This window comes from Solea senegalensis, linkage group LG14 (genome assembly GCF_019176455.1).
Source record: "Solea senegalensis isolate Sse05_10M linkage group LG14, IFAPA_SoseM_1, whole genome shotgun sequence".
Classification (NCBI taxonomy): Eukaryota; Metazoa; Chordata; class Actinopteri; order Pleuronectiformes; family Soleidae; genus Solea; species Solea senegalensis.
In genome coordinates, this window is record NC_058034.1 from 406,318 (window position 1) to 430,074 (window position 23,757).

The following is a 23,757-nucleotide window of genomic DNA, read 5'->3' on the forward strand; positions in this document are numbered from 1 at the left end:
CACACACACACACACACACAGGAGAGAGAGACTGTCATCTCATCTCCACTCTTTTCTGTTCAGGCTTTTCACACACACACACACACACACACACACACACACACACACAATGATATCAAATGTTGAAATTGTCCTTTAGGTCGTTGAAGGTCGTTTTAAGTATGAAAGGTGGTGAAGAATTGACTTACTTTAGTCTTTAGTCGTTTTATTTTTGTGAGTGGGTCATCGCTGGTCCTGTGGTCCCAGCTCCCACTATGGTCCCAGCTCCCACTATGGTCCCAGCTCCCACTAAGGTACCAGCTCCCACTAAGGTACCAGCTCCCACTAAGGTACCAGCTCCCACTGTGGTCCCAGCTCCCACTGTGGTCCCAGCTCCACAGCTCCCACTGGGTACCAGCTCCCACTATGGTCCCAGCTCCCCCACCCACTCCCAGCTCCCACTCCCAGCTCCCACTGTGGTCCCAGCTCCCATGGGCCCACACTATGGTCCCAGTCCTCCACTATGGTCCCAGCTCCCACTAATGGTACCAGCTCCCACTGGTCCCAGCTCCCACTATGGTAGCTCCCAGCTCCCACTGTGGTCCCAGCTCCCACTATGGTCCCAGCTCCCACTATGGTCCCAGCTCCCACTAAGGTACCAGCTCCCACTGTGGTCCCAGCTCCCACTGTGGTCCCAGCACAGTTTGGGTTGGTTTTCCACTACAAAAATAAAATAGTACCTACTCAACGTGGGCGGAGTCATCACTGCAAGGCCACGCGACACACACACGCGCGCGCGCGCGAGTGACTAGTGAGTTGTAAAGCAGTTGTTTTCAGTGTAACTGAATCATTAGAATCAGAGCAGAACTTCCTTCCTCCACGACCAGAGCACAGACACTGGGTTTGTGATGCCGCTCGTGATCAGCAGTCTGAAGTCTGCTGCATCTACGGATATGTTCATCTTGATGTTAGACGACCTTTTCGGACTGAAAACTCAACTTTGTGTCACTTTGTAAAACACTCACTTTCCTGCACCAAGTACCACAGAGGAAATGAGCGATTTTACATCACCACACATACGAGTTGTAGATCTTGGTTCAGGTTAACCTCACTGACACAAATTTACCACACGAGGCAGCAGTGGACCCTGTGAGGTAAAAATGCTGATTTTCTCAACGGGATTTGGTGCAGCAGAGCAAACATAGCACAAACCTCAGTTCTGTCAGAAAAGGTTGATTTATATTATATTAAGCTATTAGCCACAGCTGTCACACTGTATCCCATTTCTGTAGTTTCCACAGCAAATATTTTACTTTATACTTAATTTAACTATTAAATATCTGCCTTTTCTTTCAAAGTAAACCTGTGGTTTGTTTTCATTCAGTTTCACTTCTCACCTCTACAGTGATTTATGGTTTTATTGAGGAAAAACCACAGGCACAAGAAAGCAAAACAATTCATTTTCAATTTTTATTGACTTTTTGGACAATTTCTTTTCCAGTGTCATCCATAACCGTTCACTTCAATGGTATTTGCATAAATCTTTCATTCTGTACTAGGATGATATAAACCAAGGTAGGTTGATGGTGGATGCTGAAGTATATCTGCTCCTTTTGAGCAAAAATTAAACGAGTTACGATTAGAACGAGGGGATTTTTCCGAGAACTTTCAGAGGAACAAATCGACAAACCCGTCCAGTCGATCTTAAAAAAACAAAAAAAAACAAACAAACAACATCTGCACCTCTACCTGGTTTGTATCCTTCTAGTTGTAAGGCTGATAAAAAAAGGGGACATTGCTATTCAAACAGAACATTCTGCATAGCAAGTGGAAGACAAAAGGACTGGACACTGACCCAATACACAGATGATGAGTAACACAGACTAAACAGAGAGTTGGCACATGGTGGTGGTTTGCTGTTCTGCTCACAAACAAACAGTCTTTAGTTTCTTCTTCTTCTTCTTTTCTGTAGTTTGATTTACTCTTCAAGTGTCACAAAAATAAGTTCATTCGACAGTTTTAAAGTACGAGGTTTGATGCGTTGGAGCTGGAGACCTAGTGTTGTAAAGAAGTTTGAGTTCTGGTGTGATCTCCACACATCTGGCAGTTTGAGTAGGTGCCATCCTGCAGCAGCTGAATCCTCCCAACACCTTCTCCTCCTCCTCCTCCTCCTCCTCCTCCCCCCAACTCATAGCATTTATCAATTCATAAGGCGATAAAGGTACGTGCCACTACTCGACTATAATCACAGGAGCACAGTTATAAGAGCAAATGGAGAAGATGTGACAGAAGGACAAAACCACTATGACAGTGTGCATGAGGGCTAAAGATTCAACTGGGCTACATGAGTGAAGCAGGAGGGGAGGGAGGTCAGTGAAACATGTGACCCACCACGGGTGGGTCACATCACCAGTGGTAATTCAAAACCCTGTCGCCCCCCCCACCGTGCAAAGGCAACTAAGAGAAGGGCAGCTCTAAAAAAATAAACTCATGTCAGGCCACCGTTTCATTTTGGTATAACAGTTCAAACCACGATGAACATTTCAATGTCCGCTTTGTTTTTTTGTTTCGACTTCAGTGTCACTTTTCTTCCTCTTTTCTTAACACGACACATTTCTTTGTTTCTTTTCTTTTGAATGCAAAGCTCACGAGTCAATGACGGCACCTGATGAATCTGCAAAGACAGCCCAGGATACGCTAAACAGAGAAAGATGACGTTCTCAGGAACTGAAGACTTTGAGGGTCAGCAGTCAGTCCGGGGTCAAATTCGGGGGGGCGGGGGTTATGTGGGGACGACGGGGGATGATTGTGTTTCGGTTACGGGCTCGTGTGCAGCAGCTGCAGCAGCAGCAGCAGCAGCAGCAGCAGCGACGCTCAGAAGCGCTTTGGTCCCCAGGGAGACGTCTTAGTCGCCACTGGGGCTCCGAAGCTCGGGAAATCTTCAGAGCTGGACATGTCGGGAGCCGGAGCCTGAGAGCAGGGAATAAAGAAAAGAAAGGAAAGGAGATTCAAACTAGAGAAAGCACAAACCTCCTCCAACAGTGTCAAGACAACCTGTACCAGTCACAATTACATCATTTATGTTGTTTCAAAGAAACACTCAGTTAACATGAAATACCCTCATCGGTCGACCTCTGCTAGTGCTGCTGAAAATTCAACAAAAACAAACGCAGAACAAATGACGGTGTGAGGAGCTTTAAAGGTGGAAACCCTCACCTTCTCATTGCCCGTGGTCCATGGAGCCTCCCTCACCACGAAGCCCTTGGACGGTCCACGCTGCTCATCGCCGGCAGCAACACTTCCACCCGGGGGCCTCATGTACGCCATCTTTGCCTCGTTCTCCACAACATCTGCTAGCTGAAAAAGTAGCATAACAAAGTTGATGAATGCCAATCAGTGAGTGACTGAAATCTTCCATTTGTTTTTATGCAGAACAAAAACCCTGGTGAATAAACAAAAAGCTGCACTGTGCTTACATATTCCTCTTCCAGGTTAAGGAGGTGATCGATGGCCTCATCCACGAGCTCAGGGCGACCTGTGACCGTCACCCGTTTTGGGTCTGCAGCTCCACTTTGGGGAAACCTGAGATCAACCTAAAAATCAACAGAAAAACCTGGATTATTACACAAGAAGAGGGTTCAACAAGGATTTAAAGTGACAAAACACAGAGCAAATGATATCTTACTGGGAATAAATCTGCTTCCTTGCTCACTGTATTTTAACCTTGGCGACAATGGTGTTACTTTCGCTGCCTTAAAGAACAAATAACCCCACATCAGATACTTGGAGAATAAAGACCTTTTTTATAGCATCAGAACCTGAAGACACATCTATTAATCATGTTGCACAAGCTCAAATGTGCAGCTGACATTTTAAGTTTCAACTGATTTGCATGTAATGAAGGGACTCTTGTGGTGGGAGGAGCCAAAGCCAATCACAAGAAAACTCTGGATTGAGCCACAGATCGAGATTGTGTGAGATGAAACTTTATGTATATCCTCTGGTATTATAACCCTTATTTTCTTTGCATAAGGCAATGTCACAATTTCTCTTATGTATAAATATTTTGAATCAGATTTGAATAATGGTTCCATTCCCTATGGAGTTGGAGTTGTTGTAGTTATGACTTTCTCCCCCTTCATTTAGCAAGGGGCCTGAAACAGCTGTGCAGAAGCATAATCAAGATAATCAAGATAATCAAGTCCTTTCCAACAAGGAACTCTGAGATCCAAAAGCCTTCAAAGACACAAAAATCGTCCGTATAACTTTGGGAGCAGCCTCACCTTAAACTCATCCATGATTTTGCGGATGCCTTTGCCGCGAGCGCCAATGATGCGGGCGTGGACCCTGTTGTCCAGGCTGATGTCCTCAGAGATCATGTCCTCCAGCTCATCCACGATGGCCTGGATGGCGTCTCTGGCAGCTATGGCTTTGTGCTCGTACCCTGTAATGGTTATCTGGTCCTGTGGGGACACGGGAGGAGACGTTTAACATCAACACTGAAGCACAAAATCTTTACTTCACAGGAGTTGGAACTCATTAAGAATAGACAGAAAAGACAGATGGCAAAACGCTACCTTTTTAGTCCCAAAGAAAATAAAAGAAACGTCAGTAAATGTCATGGTATTCCATGGTGCAGTGAATAAAGAAGTTGTTGTTGAGCGGCAACTGCTCCTTATGACAACACACTGGATTCTGCATTAGTCACACTAGCGCTCATGTGCTGTGCTTTGTGTGTTTTTGTTTTCTTGGAGTGGAGAATTGCACTAAACTGTTTTGGTAGTTTATCAACAGGAGAAAAATCACATTGTAAACACACATTTTCAGCAACTGTGGCTGTTGAGTCTTTACCCGATTTGAGCCTGGGTTAGGGTTAGGTGGTTCTGTTCTATTTTTATCAAATAATTGTTTTGATTTAGTAGTTATTCTTATACAATACAATTGATTTAATCTCTCACTTAAGCCAAATACACAGTTATTCAGTTTATATAAATAAAAAGCTTGTTTTTGTGTTTGGTTTTGTAGCTAAAATCAAACTTGTGCCACTAATCTCTTTTTGGATATAATTCATAACTTTTCATTCACCTAGTTAACTCTATGAATGTACATTTGTAATGTTGCTTTTAGTGTTAGTAGTCATCCCACATCCGTCATTAGTGGTAACCGGACGCAGTCACACTTTGCACATGGCAATGAATATAGCTTAGCTTTATAGATTCTTAGAAAACAAAGTCACAACTGTGGTCACTCAGTCACACAGTTTCTGGTTTCTGGTACAATGACAGCCTCTGCGAACGGTGAAAATGACAGTGTGAGAAAGTGTAACGTCACTACCACTAACAATCAGTGCTGATTCACGGGAGAAAACGATTCATTGGTCAACCCCTCGTTCACTATTCAGTGTAGTTTTGTGTGAGCTGGTATTTTAGCACCACCTGCTGTGCTGTTGCAGTGTACGATCTTCAAACATACTATACCTGGTTTTCGTCATTCTTCTCGGGGAACTGGATGTTTACATCGTGCTCGGTGCGGATGGTTGTAATTATGGCACCCTTGCGTCCGATAATTTTGGGGTGATACTTAGGATCCACAGTGATGGTCAGTTTAAAGCTCCTGAGTGCCTGCAGGCGTTTCCAAAAAAGGATCACAGAGATGTGGATTAGACTTTCACTTCAGGTAACCCTTTACCTCAATCCTACGTCTGCTGCGACTGCTTGTGGCCCCACATGGGAAACGTTAATATTTAAGCTCTGTGCTTTAGTGTAATCATAAAGGCGCTTTTATGTTGATCTTAAAAGATAACCGCTCCATGTGAGACACGTGAATCAGCGACAACACTAACCCGATCTTCCTGCTCGGCCTGCAGCTCTTTGACGCGCTCCAGGAGGCCCTCTCTGGCACGATCCAGGTGATCGGCCAAACCGGTGATGGCGATTTGATCAGACTGCAGCTCAGGGGCAGGCACTTGAATATTAACCTGTAGGCAGACGGTGAGGTCAGTCAAGCAAACAATGACGAGCAAAACAAAACCGTGGTTCGACGTCTTACAGCACGCACCTCAAATTCATCCATCATCTTACGAATTCCACTTCCCTTCTGTCCGATGATGTATCGATGAAGCTCAAAAGGCACTTCTACCTCGATGGTCAAAGGAACCAAGGACTGAGGAAAGGAGACAGTTTAGTGAGCAAATTCGAACAATATAAAGCATAGAATAAGGACTAGGGTTTGACACCGTTATAGTATCTAAAAAAAAGTCAGTTTTATTTTTATATTTGGTGCCTTTAAACTACCTAAATGAACACATCTGTGTTTGTGTGCGTTTGTGTGTGTGTGTGGGGTATGGTTCAGTTTAATAAAATGTTTTTTATAGACTTGATTTGAAAAAATAAAGCAGGAAATAAAAAATCAAACAAGATTGTCCCTTAAGAAAGAAAAGATGATGTGTCATGTAAAGACATCCAATTAAAGTCAATAAAAAGGTGGAATTGTTTCCAAGCTAGAGGCCAAACATAAAGGCAATACAGTGTGCAAAGAATACACCTCCCCCTAACATTTGCTAATGACAGAGTCAACAACGTAGATGGCGAGATTGGAGTCGAGATGCAAGCAGCAGACAACAGAGTTCAGGAAGGAGACTCACACCTCCAAAAATCACAATGACTCCTAGCGTCTCTTACTTTTTTTGGATTGCACATGGGGTTGCAAAATTCTGGGAATTTAAAACATTTGGGAACTTTAAACAGTTAGATTTCATGCAAATACAAATACAGTTGCACAAATCTGTGCATTGTATTACTTGTCATCTATTCAACAGAAAAATGCCACATACAAAAACAAACACTTGGAAATTAGCTAACATTTCCAGTTAATTCTCAGTTTGGAGTATTTCCAAAACTCCCAAGCTAAATAAATTCCCATTGTCCCCTCCCCTTTGCAACCCTAGTTGCACATTGACAGTTGACAGTGACTGTTTAAAGTGACGTTGTTCCGTGTCCACATTGTTCGACGTCCTTGTAGAAGGTGTTTAATAGTTTTCGTACGGCCAATTGCAAAACTATTTTTCTGGACTCAAGGGGAGCGAGCAGGGGTGGAGATATTACAAACAGTATAACAAATGTTCTCAGGTTAATTAAATGCAACAAAAGACGGTGCCTTGTTGCGTTTATTCAACAACCTAATTTATACTTAAAAACAAAAACACTGACCTTCAGTGCTTCTATGGCAGCCTCGCACCGCTCTTTGCGGCCAGAAATCACGATCACGTCACACTTTTTGGGTGCATTTGGATCGACAGGCTCCTTCACTTCTCCATTTGCTTCTCCGTTCTCTTGAACGGGAGCGTCCGCAGGAGGTGCCGCTAAAAATAAAAATAAAAGTCAGAAAGGTTTCTGTACAACTCCAAATTCAGGACTTTAACACGTATCCTTCTTCTTTACCTTGTGGGTCCTCACGCTCTGGGAACTTAATCTGTACGTTGTGATCTCTGGTAATCTGCTGGATCCGTGAGCCCTTAGGACCCATGATGGAGCGGTGGAACTTTTGAGTAATCACACACTCCATAGTCACCTGAGCGTCCTGAAAAAAGGCGTTTGAGAGGAAGGAAAATCAGCTGGATTCCAAACAGACATGCACTAGACAACAACCTTCCTTAGACAAAACACTTTCTACTAACCAAGTCCTCAACGATCTCCTGCATGCGCTTCTTGGCTGCCTCCACACATTCTTTGGCTCCTTTGAGGGTGACCTTCTCACTCTGAGAACCAGTGCGAGGGAAGCTCACCATCACGCCGCCATACTCGTCAGCAAGGTCCCTGAGCACTTGGCCACGGCGAGACACAAAGTAGCGATGGTGCTTGGGATCAACGCTCATCGTATCTTCAACAACATTGTCCTGTGAAAGCAAACAAAAACGTTTCAGAGAACCAAAGCTTTGGTGTGTTTTCTAGGCATTAGTCGTGAGTGTGAAATTAGATTACACTCATATTTCCTGGATGAAATGACAACTCACTGACTGCAGGCAGTCGCACAAACACACATATGCCAGTAGAGTAAACCGATGCACAGGCAATCCGGTTACAACCTTCTAAAAATCATGTCTGTCTCAGGCCAGGTTTAAAATTCTCTTCAGCTTGGTCGAGTTCGGACACAAACGTCGGCAGTCTAATGGAGACTCACCAAACTCTTGATGAGGTGCTCCAGCTCCTTCTGAGCCTCCCGCACTGCCTCCTCAGTGCCAACCACAGTGATGAGCTCCTGGTCTTTATCCTCCGCGGTGGGGAAGATAATCCTCGCTCCGGTGCTGTCGCGGACCTTGCGGATGTTTCCGCCACCTTTTCCGATCAGGAACTTGTGGTATTCCGGCTTGGCACGTAGCTCGGCAGTGTGGCTCTTTATTTGCTGGAAGAAAAAGGAAAAAGTGCAAACTGTGTTATAAATAACAGCGGTTGAAAGTTTAAGATCTTATGCTAAATGCAAGACCAATAAGGCACAGCGGCACAGCAGCACAGCAGCACAGCAGCACAGCAGCACAGCAGCAGCAGCTCTTCACATGCCCCCTCCTCAGCAAGGTCAAGAGAAGTTCAATATTCAACATTAATACCAACCTTCTCCTCTGCCAAACCAAGTAGTTGTTGCTTGGCTTTCTCTACGTCCTCCACGGGGCCTCGGATGGTGACCTTATCGATCCCTGAGCCCTCAGAGGGGAAGTGGATGTGGACGCCGCCACACTCCTCCATGATGGCGCGAACCAACCGGCCCTTGGTCCCAATCAAGGAGTTGTGCAGCTTGGAGGGAATGGAAACCTCCATCTCTGTGATGTTCGCCTGAACCCAATGAGACATTTACATTCAGACACGTTTGGATTCATTTGGATGAGAGCAGAGCTGCAGCAGAAGTGATATATGATTTCATGTCGACTGTGGTGAATTTCCATGATCGGAATAATCACGAGAAAATTGTGAGTAAGAATGTTTGATCTGCTTCCTCTGTATCCATAAGCTTTTAAAAAGGACAAAAGTCTGTATTTGACAGACCGAAGACTTCACCCGTTTCTGTTTATGAAACAAAGACATTTTATTTTTGCAGTTATCACAACATTATTGTGAATTGCACTTATTGTGACTTTACATTTTCAATCCCATGTCAAATACAGAGAATCTCTGGGGATGGATGCGAGAACACAAACGTCTGCAGAACTGGAGATTCTCCTGCCAGCCCACTACTCACATCTGTGAATATCTGAGTAAGCTCACATAAGACATGAGGAGAAACTCTGGAGAATCCACAGTGTCCTGCCTCCTGCACGCTTTTCCTGCACGGATTCTCCAGAGATTCACCTGATGCAGTGAACGCAATCCAGCCAGACAGACAAGCTGCCGTTACTTGTCGTATGTGAATGGCAAACTCTGGACATTACCCTTGTGCATGCATTGCTCACCAGCTCCTTCTGAATTGCCAAGATGCGATTCCGCGCAGCCTCACAATTCGCCTTCTTCCCGGTGATGATGATCATCTCGGAGTTGCTGTTCTCGGCGGGCAGATCAATTTTTGTGGTGGTTTCCTCCCGAATCTTAAAAATGAATAAAGTCACAACTTTCAGAGCAAACGTTTCGACAGAGTGACAAGTTGATTCAGCTGCGTATAACGACAGCTATGATTGCGGTACCTTCTTGATGTTTGAGCCTCCTTTTCCAATTATGTTTCTGTGGAACTGCTTGAAGATGGGGACTGAGACAGAGAAGCTGTTCTCCACCTGAGCAAAGGAACCACTGAAGATTAACACACAGCTGCACTCTGACATCCAGAGACTTTAATAGATAGTCTCTGGAGATAGAATTGGAAATAAAACCTAAATACTATTCACCATTTCAGCCACTATCTTCTGCATGAACTTGGCGCATTTTTCCACTTCAGTTCGTGGGCCCCTAAGTTGAACGATGTCACTCTTCTGTGCTGGGTCGGGGAAATTGATGATGACCTGGAACAAGTGTGAGAGTCAATGTGAGGACAAAAAAAAAAAAAAAAAAAAAAGTACAACCCAGCAGCGCAAACCAACCAATATCAACAGTTTGAGACTCACATCTGGGAATTTGTCGCGCACTTCTTTTATTTTCTCCCCCTTTTGGCCAATGATGGCTCTATGAAAACGCTGTTCAATGATCAGGTCCTTTGTACGCTCGTTCTCCTGAAAGACACAACGGTGTTTAGCAAAGCCAGCTCTAAATGCAGTCATCACCTTCTCGACTGCGAGACTTGTACCAACCATGCGTGACGCAAGCTCAAGCAGCTCCTTCTTGGCTTCCAGTACACCCTGAGGATCCCCCTCGATGCGGATGAGGTTGCTCTTCTCATTATCAGGGGGGATGCGGACGGTCACCTTGTGCAGTTCTTTGATGCGGTTGACTGTGATTAAAGTCAGTGAATGTGGTATTTAACAAAAGCGCCAAAGTTTTCACAGCCACAGCCTTTTGATGGTGACTCTGTACTTACTGTTACCGCCGCCTTTTCCAATCAGGTGCCGGTGGAATTTCGGATCCACGCTGATCTCCGCATAATCCATACGGCTTATCTTTAAAAAAAAATATTATTATTAATATTAATAATAATAATAACAACAACAACGAGGATAATAATAATAATGAATTGCAAGATATTACTTTTTATGGCAAAGCAAATTTGCATGCACAGATGTGCCTGTTGCCATCAAAGGAGAAATGCGACATCTTTACCACTAACGACTAACGCCTAGAAAACACACCAAAGCTTTGGTTCTCTGAAGTAAGACATGTTAACTACTCTGGTTCCCAGCTAAATATGCGTCGTCAGCACTGACGAGAGGAAATAACTTTTACTATTTCGACTGAAATATTAGGTTCATTTGAAAAGATCCACTATAAATTTATAAAATCCTTAAATCAATCTATTAATACATATCCCATCCTTGTCGACAAACTTTGTGTTACAGAATACAAACAATACAAATTAATTACATTTGATGTAGAACTTTGTCTGGGGGTGGAGTGGCTCAGTGGTTAAGACCGGTACCCTGTGTGCAAAAGACATTATGGTCGCAAGTTCGACTCCACCCCTGGCTGATTGTACTCAATTACCTTGTAAGTCACTTTGGATAAAAGCGTCTGCTAAATGACATGTAATGTAATATCATTTCCTGTATCCTCTACACAAATAGTGTGCGCCTATTACATGTGCGACTTGCCCGTGACAGCCTTGCAAGATCATGAGTTATACAACAAAGCTGTAAATGTTTTCTTCTGAAGATCAAGGATGGCATGATGCACTTCTAGGCTGGATATTTTGAACATGAACAGGTTTTTAAAAGGCTGAGTTTGTAGAATATGATCGTAACTACTTCTGGTCAGTAATGTAACAATTCATATTTTTAATGATAGCTTAGAGAGAAAGACCCATATTTAAAACAAGTGGCAGCTTTAGTTGAAAATATTTTTCATAACTGAGCAAAAATATTTCTAAATGAATCAAGATTGAAACAGAAATTAAATTAAATCACACAATCAGTAGCAATACTTGGCATCATCTTATATTAAGTAATAAGCAACAAATAATAAACACACTGAGTAACCAGTAAACGGAACAATATGAAACCAAAGGCAAGACTGCAGTGACCACACCCACACACACACACACACCCACACCCCAATACTCACCAAATCAGTTACGATGTCTTGAATCTGACTCTGCACCATCTGCACGTCTTTGGTGGGACCCTCCAGGGTGATTCTCTCCTCTCCCTCAGTGAATTCAATGTGCACCTACATGAAAAACAAAAGAAAGAGTGAACCAGAAGTAGGAACAAGGTGTTTAAAGCACTGTTACTAAAAGTGTGATTGCACAGACCTTAGGCCACTGCTGGGTAATCTTGGCCAAGTTCTGCCCCTTCTTGCCAATAATGAAACGGTGAAGCCAAGAGGGAGCTGATACCGAGGAAATAGTGTAGCTGTTTGCCTATGTAGGGAAATTAAAGTTAGTAGCTTTCCAAAACAGTCACCTGTGTATGTTGTCATCAAACTATTTTTTTTTCTACCTTGGCATAAACTTCAGTGAGAGCCTGGCCCAGACGGTCCGGCTCACCGCGAAGGATGACAGTTTCTGAGCTGCTGTCGGATGGTGGGATTTCGACCGACACACCGGTTTTATCCAGGATCTCCTGGAGGGTGTTTCCCTTGGGGCCGATCACATACTTGTGCTGAGACTTCTTCACCTCCACCGCAATAGTGGTGGCATTCTTCTTCTGCAACAGAAAAGGATCGAGGTGTTAAGATCCACTATCCAATCTGTAAACAACAACGCACTGTCATTATAAATGTTTGACTAAAATGTCTGCAAACCTTGTCTTCATAGATCTTCTTGATCGCAGCCACAGCAAGGGCCACCTGCTCCTTTTCCCCAGTGATGACGATCTCAGTCTTGTTCACGCTGGGAGGGGGAACATTGATGCGGGCACCAGTCTCCTGCATCAACTCTCCTACCAGCTTGTTGTAGGCACCAGTGAGGAATGGATGGTACACCTTATCAATGTTCACCCTCTCTACAGCACGCTTGTCCTGAAGCACGAGAGGGAAAATAATTACACAGACCAACCATTCGCAGGTAAACTCTGAGAGATATCAAACATGTGTAAATCAGGGTAGTCATTTTTCCTCAAGAGGCCACGACCTTAATTACCGTTTTATACCGTTATTATTTTTAATTATGTATACATCTTGTACAGCAGCTACCTTGGCCAGGTCTTTTTCTTAAAGTGCAAAATTTGCAGGATTTTTAACAGCTTTATATTGATGGTTAAATGTATTGTTGCGGGGAGATTGGGGGCTGTCTCCACTTCCCCTACTGTCTTAAGCCTTGCTTTACGGCCCCACCCAGTGCCGTTGAAAAAAAGACTAGCAAAGACTAGTTCCACTTCAAGAGATTTTTTACCTCAAAGGCACTCAAAAGGGAAAACCTAAAAAGTTAATAAGAACATTTGGGAATGCGGAGTTATGCTGCATGCACATAAATACAAATCAGAGAAGCCACATTACCTGCTCAGCAGAGATCAACAAGATCTCGTGCTTTGCCTTCTCCAGACCCTCCTTGGTGCCAGAGATCTTGATCTGGTTGCTGGGGTCGTCAGGTCGTGGGATTTGGATTTTGGTGGCGGTCTTAAGTTCAAGCTCCTGAAGCTTCTCCCCGCTCTTACCGATGACAAAACGGTGGTGCTCCTTGGGGATGGCAACAGAAGTTGTAGCCTGTTGTGGTTGTAATGATACACACTTATTAGTATATACTGCCCTTGAACTTTAGATACTTCAAACCATCTGCCTTATGAATCATTTTATAAGAAATAAGGGTCTCTTTGACCTGAGTCTGCAGTCGGGACACAATCTCCTTGCGGGCCTTCATCACAGCGTCCAGTTTTCCGGAGACCATGATGGAGAGACCCTGATCTTTGGCCAAGGAGAGTTCCAGGTGGGCGCCGGTCCTGTTCATGATGTCCACACAGACCTTTGCTTGGTCTCCCTCCCCAAACTGGTTGATGTCCTTGTACTTGCGCTCTTCGAGTGGCACATGGAAAACCTAGCAAAAGTAAAAAACATAGGTAAATATGTCGAGACCCCAGACTTCTGAGAGACTGCAAAGGCCTTTCTGGTAAATTTAAAGGAGACATACCCTATTTCTCCAAGTTAAAATAGTTCCCTGGTGTCCTAATGAACATGTCTGTGACATGCTTTGGTCAAAGTACCATAAGGATGAAACACCATAGCAGTTCAATAACCCTGCCAAAGCCGCCCCTGTTCAGAACGCTCGGTTCTCGTGCATGGTCCCTTTATATGCAAATGAGACACAGGCAAACACACACCCACTTCTTCCAGGGGGTTTCTGATTTGTCCTTTTTACAGCGCTCACTCGCTCAGATCCCGTTTCCTCCACTCCTTCCTCTCCCCCTCCCTCCACTAGTTCTCTGACAATATCAACATGGCAGCGTGCGCAGAAAACAGCGAGAGTGGCGTCACAGGAAGAGACGTCCTACATAAGGATGGAGCCGAACACTATATGGACAAGGTGGAGCTAAGGTGGAGCTCTCCAAGTAAACTTACTGGTGGGCGGTAACATTCACGGTGAAATGCGCATGCTGCCGTCACAAGCGCAGGGAATTCAACATGGCGTGTTTTATCGCCTATACTTACACTAAGGGGGACCACGAAAACATGACTGAGTATTCTTTTTCCACACTTTGGCGACTGGTAGGGCCTCCAGAGTCCCAAATATAAGTATTGAAATTATTAAAAAGTTGATTTTGCATAATATGTCCCCTTTAACAACACAAACTGAAGAATGTGGAAATCATAACACAAATTACTGATGAATACTCCATAATAGGATTTGAATGAAATTACCTGGGTGATAATGGAGGACTTGAGAGGACGGATCTTGGACGTCCAGACAGTTTCCTGGGTCCCCTCAGGAGATGCCGCCTTCTCGGGCAGAGGAGGGAAGGCATCCTTGTAGGTAGGAAGGGCATCTTCCTCCTCTACACCACTGGGTCCTGCCACAGCAGCTGAACACAAAAAAAGACAGGAGTAAATTCCCCAATGGCTTGATGTCCGTGTTGTACAACAGTGGAGCAGTAACCAGTTAAATCCAACATACACTCACCACCCTTCTGCTCTGGCAAGAGCCCACTGCGGTGCTCATTGAAGCTTTCCTGCGTAAGTACTGCGACTGAGCTCATGGTCAAAATCCCACGCTAAACACAGAGTCCGAGTGTGCCACTAAAACCAAAGATAACAAAGGGTGTCGTTATAAAGTCTTTAGTACAGTTTTGTAACAAAAATATGACAGAGAAAATCACATCATTGTGAATGCATGATTTAAAAAAATCATAATTCAAGGAATGTCTGTCTGTCTGTCTGTCTGTCTCCAAGGACAAGGATAAGAGGAAATGGGCAGTGACACAACACTGTGAAAATGAACACCGTTAGTATGGGAGTTTAATCACTTAAAATCAAAAATGGTTTGCTTTTCATAGCTGCTTTTGAGCATCCACTTTCTACAGCAGCCCAGACAGATGAATGAACATTTCACTTTGTTTTTTTTTTTTATTCACATAAAATGTCAAATGGTTCACTCGACCGGCTTCAAACTTGGCAGGGGTGTGCACTGCCAACTTTGAGAATTGTTTGGATAAGAAATATAAGCGATACCGGTGAAATTGTGACAGACATATGATAAGACAGGCCACAGAGAGAGGATACGAGTCAGTGGAAGTCTGAGATGCGAGTACTGCTCTAATGAATTATACTCTTGATTGTATTTTGATACAAATAACAATAATATGCTGTCATTGCTAGAGTTGATACCGTTTAACCTGTGTCTGCAGTATTAACTGTGGCATTAAAATGTTTAAACAAGTTTATTTTGTATTCATGGATTTGATCCAGCTCACATCCGTCATCATTACGAGTCTCAGTCAAGTAGAGCTGCAACTAACGATTATTTTCATAATTGATTAAAAAATGTTGATTGGTGTTCGTCAAACCTGGAAATGATGATGTTCTCAAATATTTTGTTTTGTCCACAAACCAAAATGATTCACTTGCAATGATTTCTTTGTTATCCAGAGCAAAGACATTAAGAAAATATTCACATGAAAAAAAGCTTCAAACTGATTATTCGATTATCAAAATAGTTGTCGATTCATTTAGTAATCGATTAATAATCGATTAATTGTTTCAGCTCTACAGTCAAGTGACTCAATCAGAAGTGAACCACAGCTGGAACAATTAATTGCCAATTATTGAGATGATCAAATTATTTGAGTACTTGTTTTGATTTATGAAAGTGATTTCAGTTTGTTGAATATGAATATTGTCTGTGTCTTTGTTCTTCTAAGACAGTAAAACTGAATATATTTGGTGGACAAATTTGCATCCGAGTTCAGGAGTGACAAGAAAAGCTTGTAATCAGATCACCTAAACAGTCTGTCATTACAGTTAAAACTAGATAAAAATAAAAAGGTCTGAGTTTGATGCAATCAGGTTTGACACGGTACATGAGCTTATCAAGCGTGGACTTTGGGAGTTTCATCATTATCTAATCTATTTTAATCAGAAGAAGTCCTGTGTTTCATAGAACCACACTTCTCCTCACATGGATGTCATTGCCACGTTAACCTGTACCAACCATCTGACAGTGGGGCAAGTACAAGTGTTTTCAAACCGATTTGGCTTCTGTTCTACTGTCTTTGTCCAGGGGCAGTTCCAAGAACTGAAGCTAGGGGAGTAGGCTCCAGGGCTAAGAGGATTTCACTTCGCTGACCCCCTCAGTATGTCCACACTGGACAGGATTATAGCAAAATAGAAATAAGTCCATCAACAGAAAACTCAAGTAACCTGTGTGGGATCTTTGAAGCTAAAAAGAGACTCTACAGATAAATAAGTCAGAGTTAAATAAATGTTTTAAGTGAATAAAATGTTGCTTATTTCTGCTTTTAGAAAGGGGGATAAAAACAAATCTGTACTCAGAATAAAGCTGGATTTAACTTGAACTTCAACGCGTTGGGTCCCTGTTTCCAGAAACAATATCAAATAACAAAAAGAGCTCAGCATCCATGTTTTGGGGTGGATGGAGACAAAGAATACCCACAAATCGTGAAGTTTGTTTCAAATTTTACATGAACGAAGCAAATGAAGGAAACTCACTAAAATGTTAAGCATTGTGAACCGTGGACGTCAGTGTAGCAGAGCGTCTGCACACCGAGTGGCCCCTTAAAAAACATTTCAGAAATTTGCTGTGGTTGACTTTTTAACAAATAAAAAGCTGCTGAGATTTAATTAGTTCCACTAACTACAGAGAATAATTGGAGCTGATTATTAACTTACCAGCTAAATGGTCAGTTACCAGATAATCCGTCCTGTAAAGATGGAAGTTCCCGTCAGCCTGCCAGCTTTTGCCTGAATATCAAAAAGAAATGATCATTTGTACAGAGATCATTAGAAATAGTATCCTCTTAATTTAACAAAGGGACATATTTAGATTTACACTGAAAACATCCTAATGAACTATAAAACTTTGTGTCATTAAATTCAACTGCTGATGGCAATTAATAAGGCAATAGTTTCATTTTAAAACTTCATAAAAGAAAATGGAAACTTGAGACATTATCTGGAAAAAACTGACGTTACACTTCAAGTGTTGAACGACAATTGACCACTGTAAAGGCATAACTTGCATATTTTGATCATCAAATTCCTAATAAGATCAATAGAAAAGCTGCTGCCAAGACACTGGCACCTCAGGGTGATGGTAAACAGTCAGGAAAATTAACAGTGTTCACATAAAGACGCCAGAAAGAACATGATGTTCCTGTTGTACCTCAGCTGTAAGTCACTTTGGGCAAAAGCCTCTGCCAAATGAGTGAATGTAAATGCAGTAGAATTTAAGAGCCAGTGAAGCCTGTTCTTCCTGAGAAGCATCTGGCTTCTATAAATGGACGCTGCTTCAAAACACAGAACAAACCTTGAATGACACTGCTTTGAGAGACTGCTTAAAAAGGCTGTTGGACAGCATACATGTCATTATCAAACTGTGTAATTGTTGAAGCCTGAATAGTTTGATACACAATTGTGTGAAGGCATTAGAACATCTGGGTTAATTTTACTAGTTTGCCAGTGCAAGTGACAGTTTCCTGTCACTCCATTAGAAATAGTACCAAAATAACAAGCACCAACCATTCCAGAGTACAATGGTATGGTGAGCCAAACCAGCTCCACCCACGACAATCAGCTGTTTGAGGGACAGAGCCGTGTAAATAGCCCATGGAAGTCGAGGCTTACACCCGCAGTCTATTCTCATATGAAACTTGACATCTTGGTCAGACAAACAGCCACAAACCGAGCATGGAAAAAAACAGAGCTGCTGGACGTCTTCCACGCCGTCATCGCACCTGTAAGACGTCATGCTACGTGGCCCTTGTGCAACACCACATCTACCAAGTCGTTGTACTGTTTGCAGTCAAAACACAAGCTTGAGCCAGGGCTTTACCAATTCAAACCATACCATACTGTACCAAACCAAAGCACACCACGACAGAAACGCAGCAGAGTTTAATTCCATTTGGTAAGGATGATATAATTTGTTACGGTGCTTTTAAGATTTTCAATCATGGAGATTTGTTAATTTCCCAGAGGGAACCTCCCAAAGGGGTTAATAAAATCGTATGTCTGTCTGTCCAACAGCACTGTAGATTTCACAATATTGTGATGCTGTCATGAACCTGTGAAACTAATGGTCTTCTGGACAAAAAACAAAGTATCACAGACCAATTAAAGAAATGAGAAATGGATGCCTGGCTTATAAGATAGATCATTGCAGGATCAGATTGTTTCCTGGAAAAACCCTGGATGTTGACGCCAAGTACTGCGCAACTATGATGGCGTGTGTGCAGTTATGCGTAAAGAGATGAAGAACGTCTCCATTAGACAGGAGATCTTACGTCAGAAACACACAGGCACACGGTGTATCCTGATGGAAAAAGATGAGCTGCTAATAACTTTAACCAGCCAGTCAAGAGAGAACAAGAAGCTAGTTTTTCTTCGTAACGCTAGCACGCCAACCTCTCAGCCGACGTATGATTATAAACGAATATCCGATTAAGGATTATATTTAATGGTCAGTGGATGCTAATCCAAGATCGAGTTGATTTGCTGACAGCTGTCCAACGACATTCAAGCTAGCTGCCGTCATTTTGTCTAACGTTGAACAACATGGATAAAAAAAATGCACCAAGATCGAAACAAACGAGTCTTTACTCTCAGACACTGACGTTGCATTTAAATGCCTGTTACAGAAGAAGAAGAAGAAGAAGAAGAAGAAGAAGAAGAAGAAGAGATAACGTGTAAGATTAGCTCTACATCTCTAGCTAGTTAGCAAACTTGCTAAAAACTTTGAGTGCAGTGTGTGGGAGACTGTGACACGTAGCTCCTCGGCTAAGTAGGTTTGCTCACTCAGACCCGACCGACCGACCGACCCCCACCCACACACACACACACACACACACACACACACACCACTTCAAGATACTCTTTTAGCAAGCCAATGACATGAAGCTGTGAAACACGTGAAGGAATGAAACCGTCGACTGAATAGAAAAACATTAACATTCACTAACGTCTGGTTGTTTAGTGGAAGCTCGATCGTGTATCTAGTTCGCAAACTTGCTTAAAACTTTGCAGTGTGTGCGACGGTGACACGTAGCTGCTCAGCTAAGTTAGCTTTACTGACTCAGACCCACGCAACCAACCACAAGACGCATATTTAACCAACTAATGACATGAGGCTAAAAAGAAGCTGAAAGTATAACATTATAACTAAACTATGCCGCGTACATATCACAGTCAGTTTTTATTAGCTCCAATCTACAAGTTATTTAGCAGACTTGCTTTGACTTTGGAATGTGCGTCTGTGACACGTAGCTGTTCGGCTAATTGGTAGCTTTGCTCGCGCAAACAGACCCACACACACACACACAACTTAAACACCTTTAGTCAATCCAATGACACGAATCCAGCAGAGGGCTGAAACATCACAATCTACGACCACTTTGATTTTTACACTTTCCAAACCCCTAGCTAGTTAACAAAGTTGCTAAAAAAACTTTGTAGTGTTGGTCTTGATAATGACACGCAGCTAACAGTTATCTTTTCTCATTTCAACAAACCCACACATTCAACTTAGCTAATGTACAACATGTGACACGTAGCCAACAGTAAGCTGAGAAGTCAATGTTTAAATAACTCTACTACATTCGTATGTGACCAGGCCGTTTTTAGTGTGTGTGTGTGTGTGTGTCTGACTTAGCTAAACGCACCCGAACATAAATAGTACAAGTTGTACTGGCGGCTCAGCTAGCGAGCTAACGTTAGCTTCCATTACAGTGAGTTCTACGAGCTGGCTAGGTCCACGTAGGCATACAGCTAAGCAGGAGAAATGACACGGCGTCAGGCCAGAGCACACTGCACCGTTCACAGCCGCCAACTGTCGATACCGCTCTCTCCAACAAGTACCGTCTCGCTACAGTGTCCATGTTAATGTCATACAGTCCTGTTCTGCTGCAAAGTGTACAGTACTTACTTCTTTTATGTTCTCGTCTGCCCTAAAGGTGCAGGAGCTGAGATTAAATTCCACTGGCGAGAAGGTGGAATTGAAGCTTGACGGATATATACCAGAGCCGTCCACCAATCACATCCAGATACGTCATGTCTAAGAGTCCGGTTACAAGCAACTTGTGTGGATAGACACACACTCTTGTAAAACGTCTACATTTTCATTATAAACAGGCACTGACAAATATATCCCTAATAATCACCACTGTGAAACCATAATAATTTAGTATCACGTGACAGCATATCCTGAACCTTATTTATATTCTGGATAAGCATGTGTGAAGCATTTCAATCTCAGTCACTTTACATTATGTATTATTTGTACATAATATCAGATTATAACACCCTATGGGAGTTTTCATAACAGTGGGCATACTGTAGACGTGAGTCATAGTCAGACTAACATGTAAACTGCATTTTCTGGTGACATGAAACTGTAGTGTAGTATAATAGTTCACACTCAGATTAAAAACATGCAAACTATTTTGATTGTAGTCACATTCTATATGCATTGTAATTACATTGTTTCACAGCAGTGAACATTTGACTCATAATCAGACTAACATGTAAGTTCCATGTTACATAAATTGTTCCATTGTTTCTTCATCATAATCTGATTGAGGTCAATATTTGCATATCCCAATCTCCACAGAACAGGGAGGATAGTTGTGGTTAATGTTAGCATTATAACTAACTAACTTGCCATTGTTTGATAAACGGGAATACATTTCATTCATTGAAGTTCAGGATTTCAATCTCTGAGTGGAAGTCATCACCTCGAAACTTCAAGATGGCTGCTCCAACACTGTGGTTTTTCCATTGGTGGATCTAAGGTCAGGGCCACAGGGCTGAGATCTCATTGGCCCCTAAACTGCCCATGTCCTGTTTGTCTCTGTCACTAGTCACTTAAATGACAATCACAGATGAGAGTTATCTTAAATGTCAATGCTAATTTCAAAGTACCACATTTTCACTTAATTGATTATGGCACACGCTTGCCTTTGCAGCAAGAAGACCTGGGTTCGAGCCGTGGTCAGAACAAGGCCTTTCTGCGTGGGGTTTGCGTGTTCTCCATGTGTGGGCGTGGCTTTTCTCCAAGTTCTCTGGTTTCCTCCTACAGTCCAAAAACATGCAAAATGGGGATTAGAATTGGACACTGTCCTGTTCTTTTATTGAGTCTTTTAACTGTTTCTTTTATTTGCTGGTTCGGTGGCGTTGCATCGTTAAGACCTGCTCCAAGATCTTTGGAGTCAGGCAACAAGATCTGATGTCCGCCTGGGAGAGGCAAGCATGGAAGACGGCCACCACCGTTGTCAGCCGACCCTCAGCACATTCTGATTCTGATGAGTTAGAGGGGACGGCTCCAGGTCGCCGGCACTATGAAGCCCGATGTAAAACGAATCACTTTTTTAATCATTTTATTCCTTCAGCGCTCAGGCTGCTGAACCCGGAGAGTTGTCATTTTACAACACTAGGCCAGTTTAATCTGGCATCCTAAACCCAGACGTGCTCTTATTTATTTATCTTTTATTGATTGACTAACTGTAAAGTATTTAATTTGATCGCTGTTTCCATTACTTCATTGTCTGTCAGTCTGCTGGTGCTGACTGTTGTTAAACTGTGAAGGTTGGCAGATGTGGTGAGCTTCAAATGAATTGTCCTTTGGGGACTAATGAAGTTGTCTGAGTCTGGAGAAAGTTAGAAGCTGCAATGTTCCTACACATATTATAGGTCTCTTTAAATTATTTTGATTTTCAAGATATTTTTATTTAATCCCATGTATTTTTTGTGTAACTTTCACCCAGAGCTTTCATGTATATTTTGTACATTTTCAAATCTAAAATGGCAGATGAATGTTTTCTTACGTTATATATTATATACAGGATTGTTTCTCACAATAACAGCAAAGACATTATTTTACATTTGACACACTACAAAGATAAACAGCCATGTATGAAGATGCACCGAATCAGATTGTGTGTATGCCTCTCTGGATTACAGTGTAATGCATGCTTTTATTCTGAAGTCAACAATAGGGGGCGCCCCATCATAGTAATAGAAGTAATTTCATTCCTTTTCTCCTCACATCAGCTCAGTTTGACTGGTCATTAAATGGTGTAGCTGAACGATAAACCCAAATAGAATTATGTTGACAGGGTTATAGACTCTGGTAGTCTCTCCTGTTAAACACACACAAATACCTAATGTATAAATAGATATTCATATTATTCAGAAGTTACAGTGAAAATGTGAGACATTGTCTATAAGTCACCCTAAACCCACAAAGTAAGTTTCTTTTTTCTCATAAGAGTCATATGAGAAAAAACAATGTATCTCTTATCAATCAAGCTTTGTTAAGACGTTTCCATCAGGTCTTGGTCATACCAGTGGGGGCCCCACACCTACACTCATTCAAATCTTTACAGGATTTCTGATCAAGGTGTTATTCCAGAGTTCATACTTGCACCAAGAACCGCTGCGAGACATTGACACTCATTCACACGGAGAACATGGCTGCCAGTATAGGGACTTATTTTCCATATCTTATGAATAGTTTGTTAGACAGCCATTTTTCCGCCTGGAACCCGAAGTTATGGGTTAATTATAAACTGCTCACCCCCTGCACCAAAGTCCATAGAGAAAATCAGCGATGATTGTTGGTCTTTTTGGTCAGCAGATTTACAAACTTCAGGTTCCAGCTGGAAATGGCTGTCCGACATTTGCAAGAAATATACTTAAGATATCGTCATAGTTATATAGCAGATGGTTGACTTAATATACTGTATATATGTATTACATTATTTACTACATATATGCAAAAAAAAAACCCTAAAGGAAATGTACATGTTTTGTTCAAGTTGCAATGGTTCTCAAACTTTTTCTGTTGGGAGGAAGAAATCCCCCCCGACTCTCACAAAATTGTATAACATTTATTGAAAGAAACATCAATATTAGAACAAATGTTTCACTTCTCTTTCAATAATTTGCTGTGCAAATAACATTTTTGCTTTAGCAATACAAATGACCTCAACATTGCAGCCTGAGAAATCAATGTTCAAATAAAAATATGAAATGTGCAATTATCTTGTTACAACTATAACAAAGTTTTAATCATATTTTCTCGAATCATTGTTCACTTCGGCTGACGTTGGCTTGTTGTTTGTTTCCGAAACATTGCACAGTTTTCTTTTTGCCCCTGTCAGAACATTCTCCTTTAACCAAACCTTGTTGTGGTACGTTCCTAAAATGAGTTTGGGTTACAGCGAGACCAAAATTCCGCCTGCTAAAAACTTTAGATAGAACTTAAAAATACAGATTCTTCTGGTGTATTTTGGAGGATTACATTTTAAATATTGAGATTTTAGCAAATTCCTTGTTAAATGTTTGAGATAAACACGTTTTCAGGATTTTGAAGTGTTTTTAACTGATCTGCATTGTTTGGTTTGATTCGTGTGTCGGACCTTGCCAGAGCAGGTACCAAAAAAGCAGCAAGTACCATGTATTATTATCACTAATGGAAACGCAAAAAAACACGTAAAGTCGACTCGCGCTGTACTGTAACTGTATAATGGAGAAGCACGTTTTGAAGTTGAAC

The 23,757-nt window shown here is 42.2% G+C and overlaps 1 protein-coding gene across 2 annotated transcripts; it reads right to left on the reverse strand.

The window, feature by feature from the left end:
* Positions 1 to 1,435: 1,435 nt before the first annotated feature.
* On the reverse strand, positions 1,436 to 20,213 carry hdlbpa (high density lipoprotein binding protein a). 2 transcript variants are annotated; one of them, XM_044043813.1, is made up of 28 exons: positions 20,131 to 20,213; positions 16,881 to 16,952; positions 14,656 to 14,771; positions 14,397 to 14,557; positions 13,360 to 13,575; positions 13,041 to 13,247; positions 12,348 to 12,563; positions 12,044 to 12,250; positions 11,857 to 11,964; positions 11,667 to 11,771; positions 10,471 to 10,549; positions 10,244 to 10,383; positions 10,061 to 10,165; positions 9,845 to 9,958; positions 9,647 to 9,733; positions 9,419 to 9,550; positions 8,586 to 8,804; positions 8,158 to 8,379; positions 7,655 to 7,873; positions 7,419 to 7,557; positions 7,188 to 7,339; positions 6,037 to 6,141; positions 5,822 to 5,956; positions 5,457 to 5,600; positions 4,263 to 4,442; positions 3,456 to 3,572; positions 3,196 to 3,336; positions 1,436 to 2,949 (listed from the first exon to the last, which is right to left on the reverse strand). In XM_044043813.1, the coding sequence occupies exons 3-28, from the start codon at positions 14,729 to 14,731 to the stop codon at positions 2,854 to 2,856; spliced, it is 3,822 nt and encodes a 1,273-aa protein (XP_043899748.1). In that variant the 5' UTR covers positions 14,732 to 14,771; positions 16,881 to 16,952; positions 20,131 to 20,213; the 3' UTR covers positions 1,436 to 2,853. The 2 variants fall into 2 exon arrangements, with proteins under 2 accessions (XP_043899748.1, XP_043899747.1); XM_044043812.1 differs by having other exon boundaries at positions 14,650 to 14,771.
* Between the last annotated feature and the right edge of the window lie 3,544 nt (positions 20,214 to 23,757).

Coding starts and splice junctions, on each gene's coding strand:
- hdlbpa (XM_044043812.1), bottom strand. CDS start 14,731: ATGAGCTCAGTCGCAGTACTTACGCAGGAAAGCTTCAATGAGCACCGC. Junction 10,166..10,243: donor TTGAGCTTGCGTCACGCATG/GTTGGTACAAGT, acceptor TGTGTCTTTCAG/GAGAACGAGCGTACAAAGGA. Junction 9,959..10,060: donor TGCGCGACAAATTCCCAGAT/GTGAGTCTCAAA, acceptor CACTTGTTCCAG/GTCATCATCAATTTCCCCGA.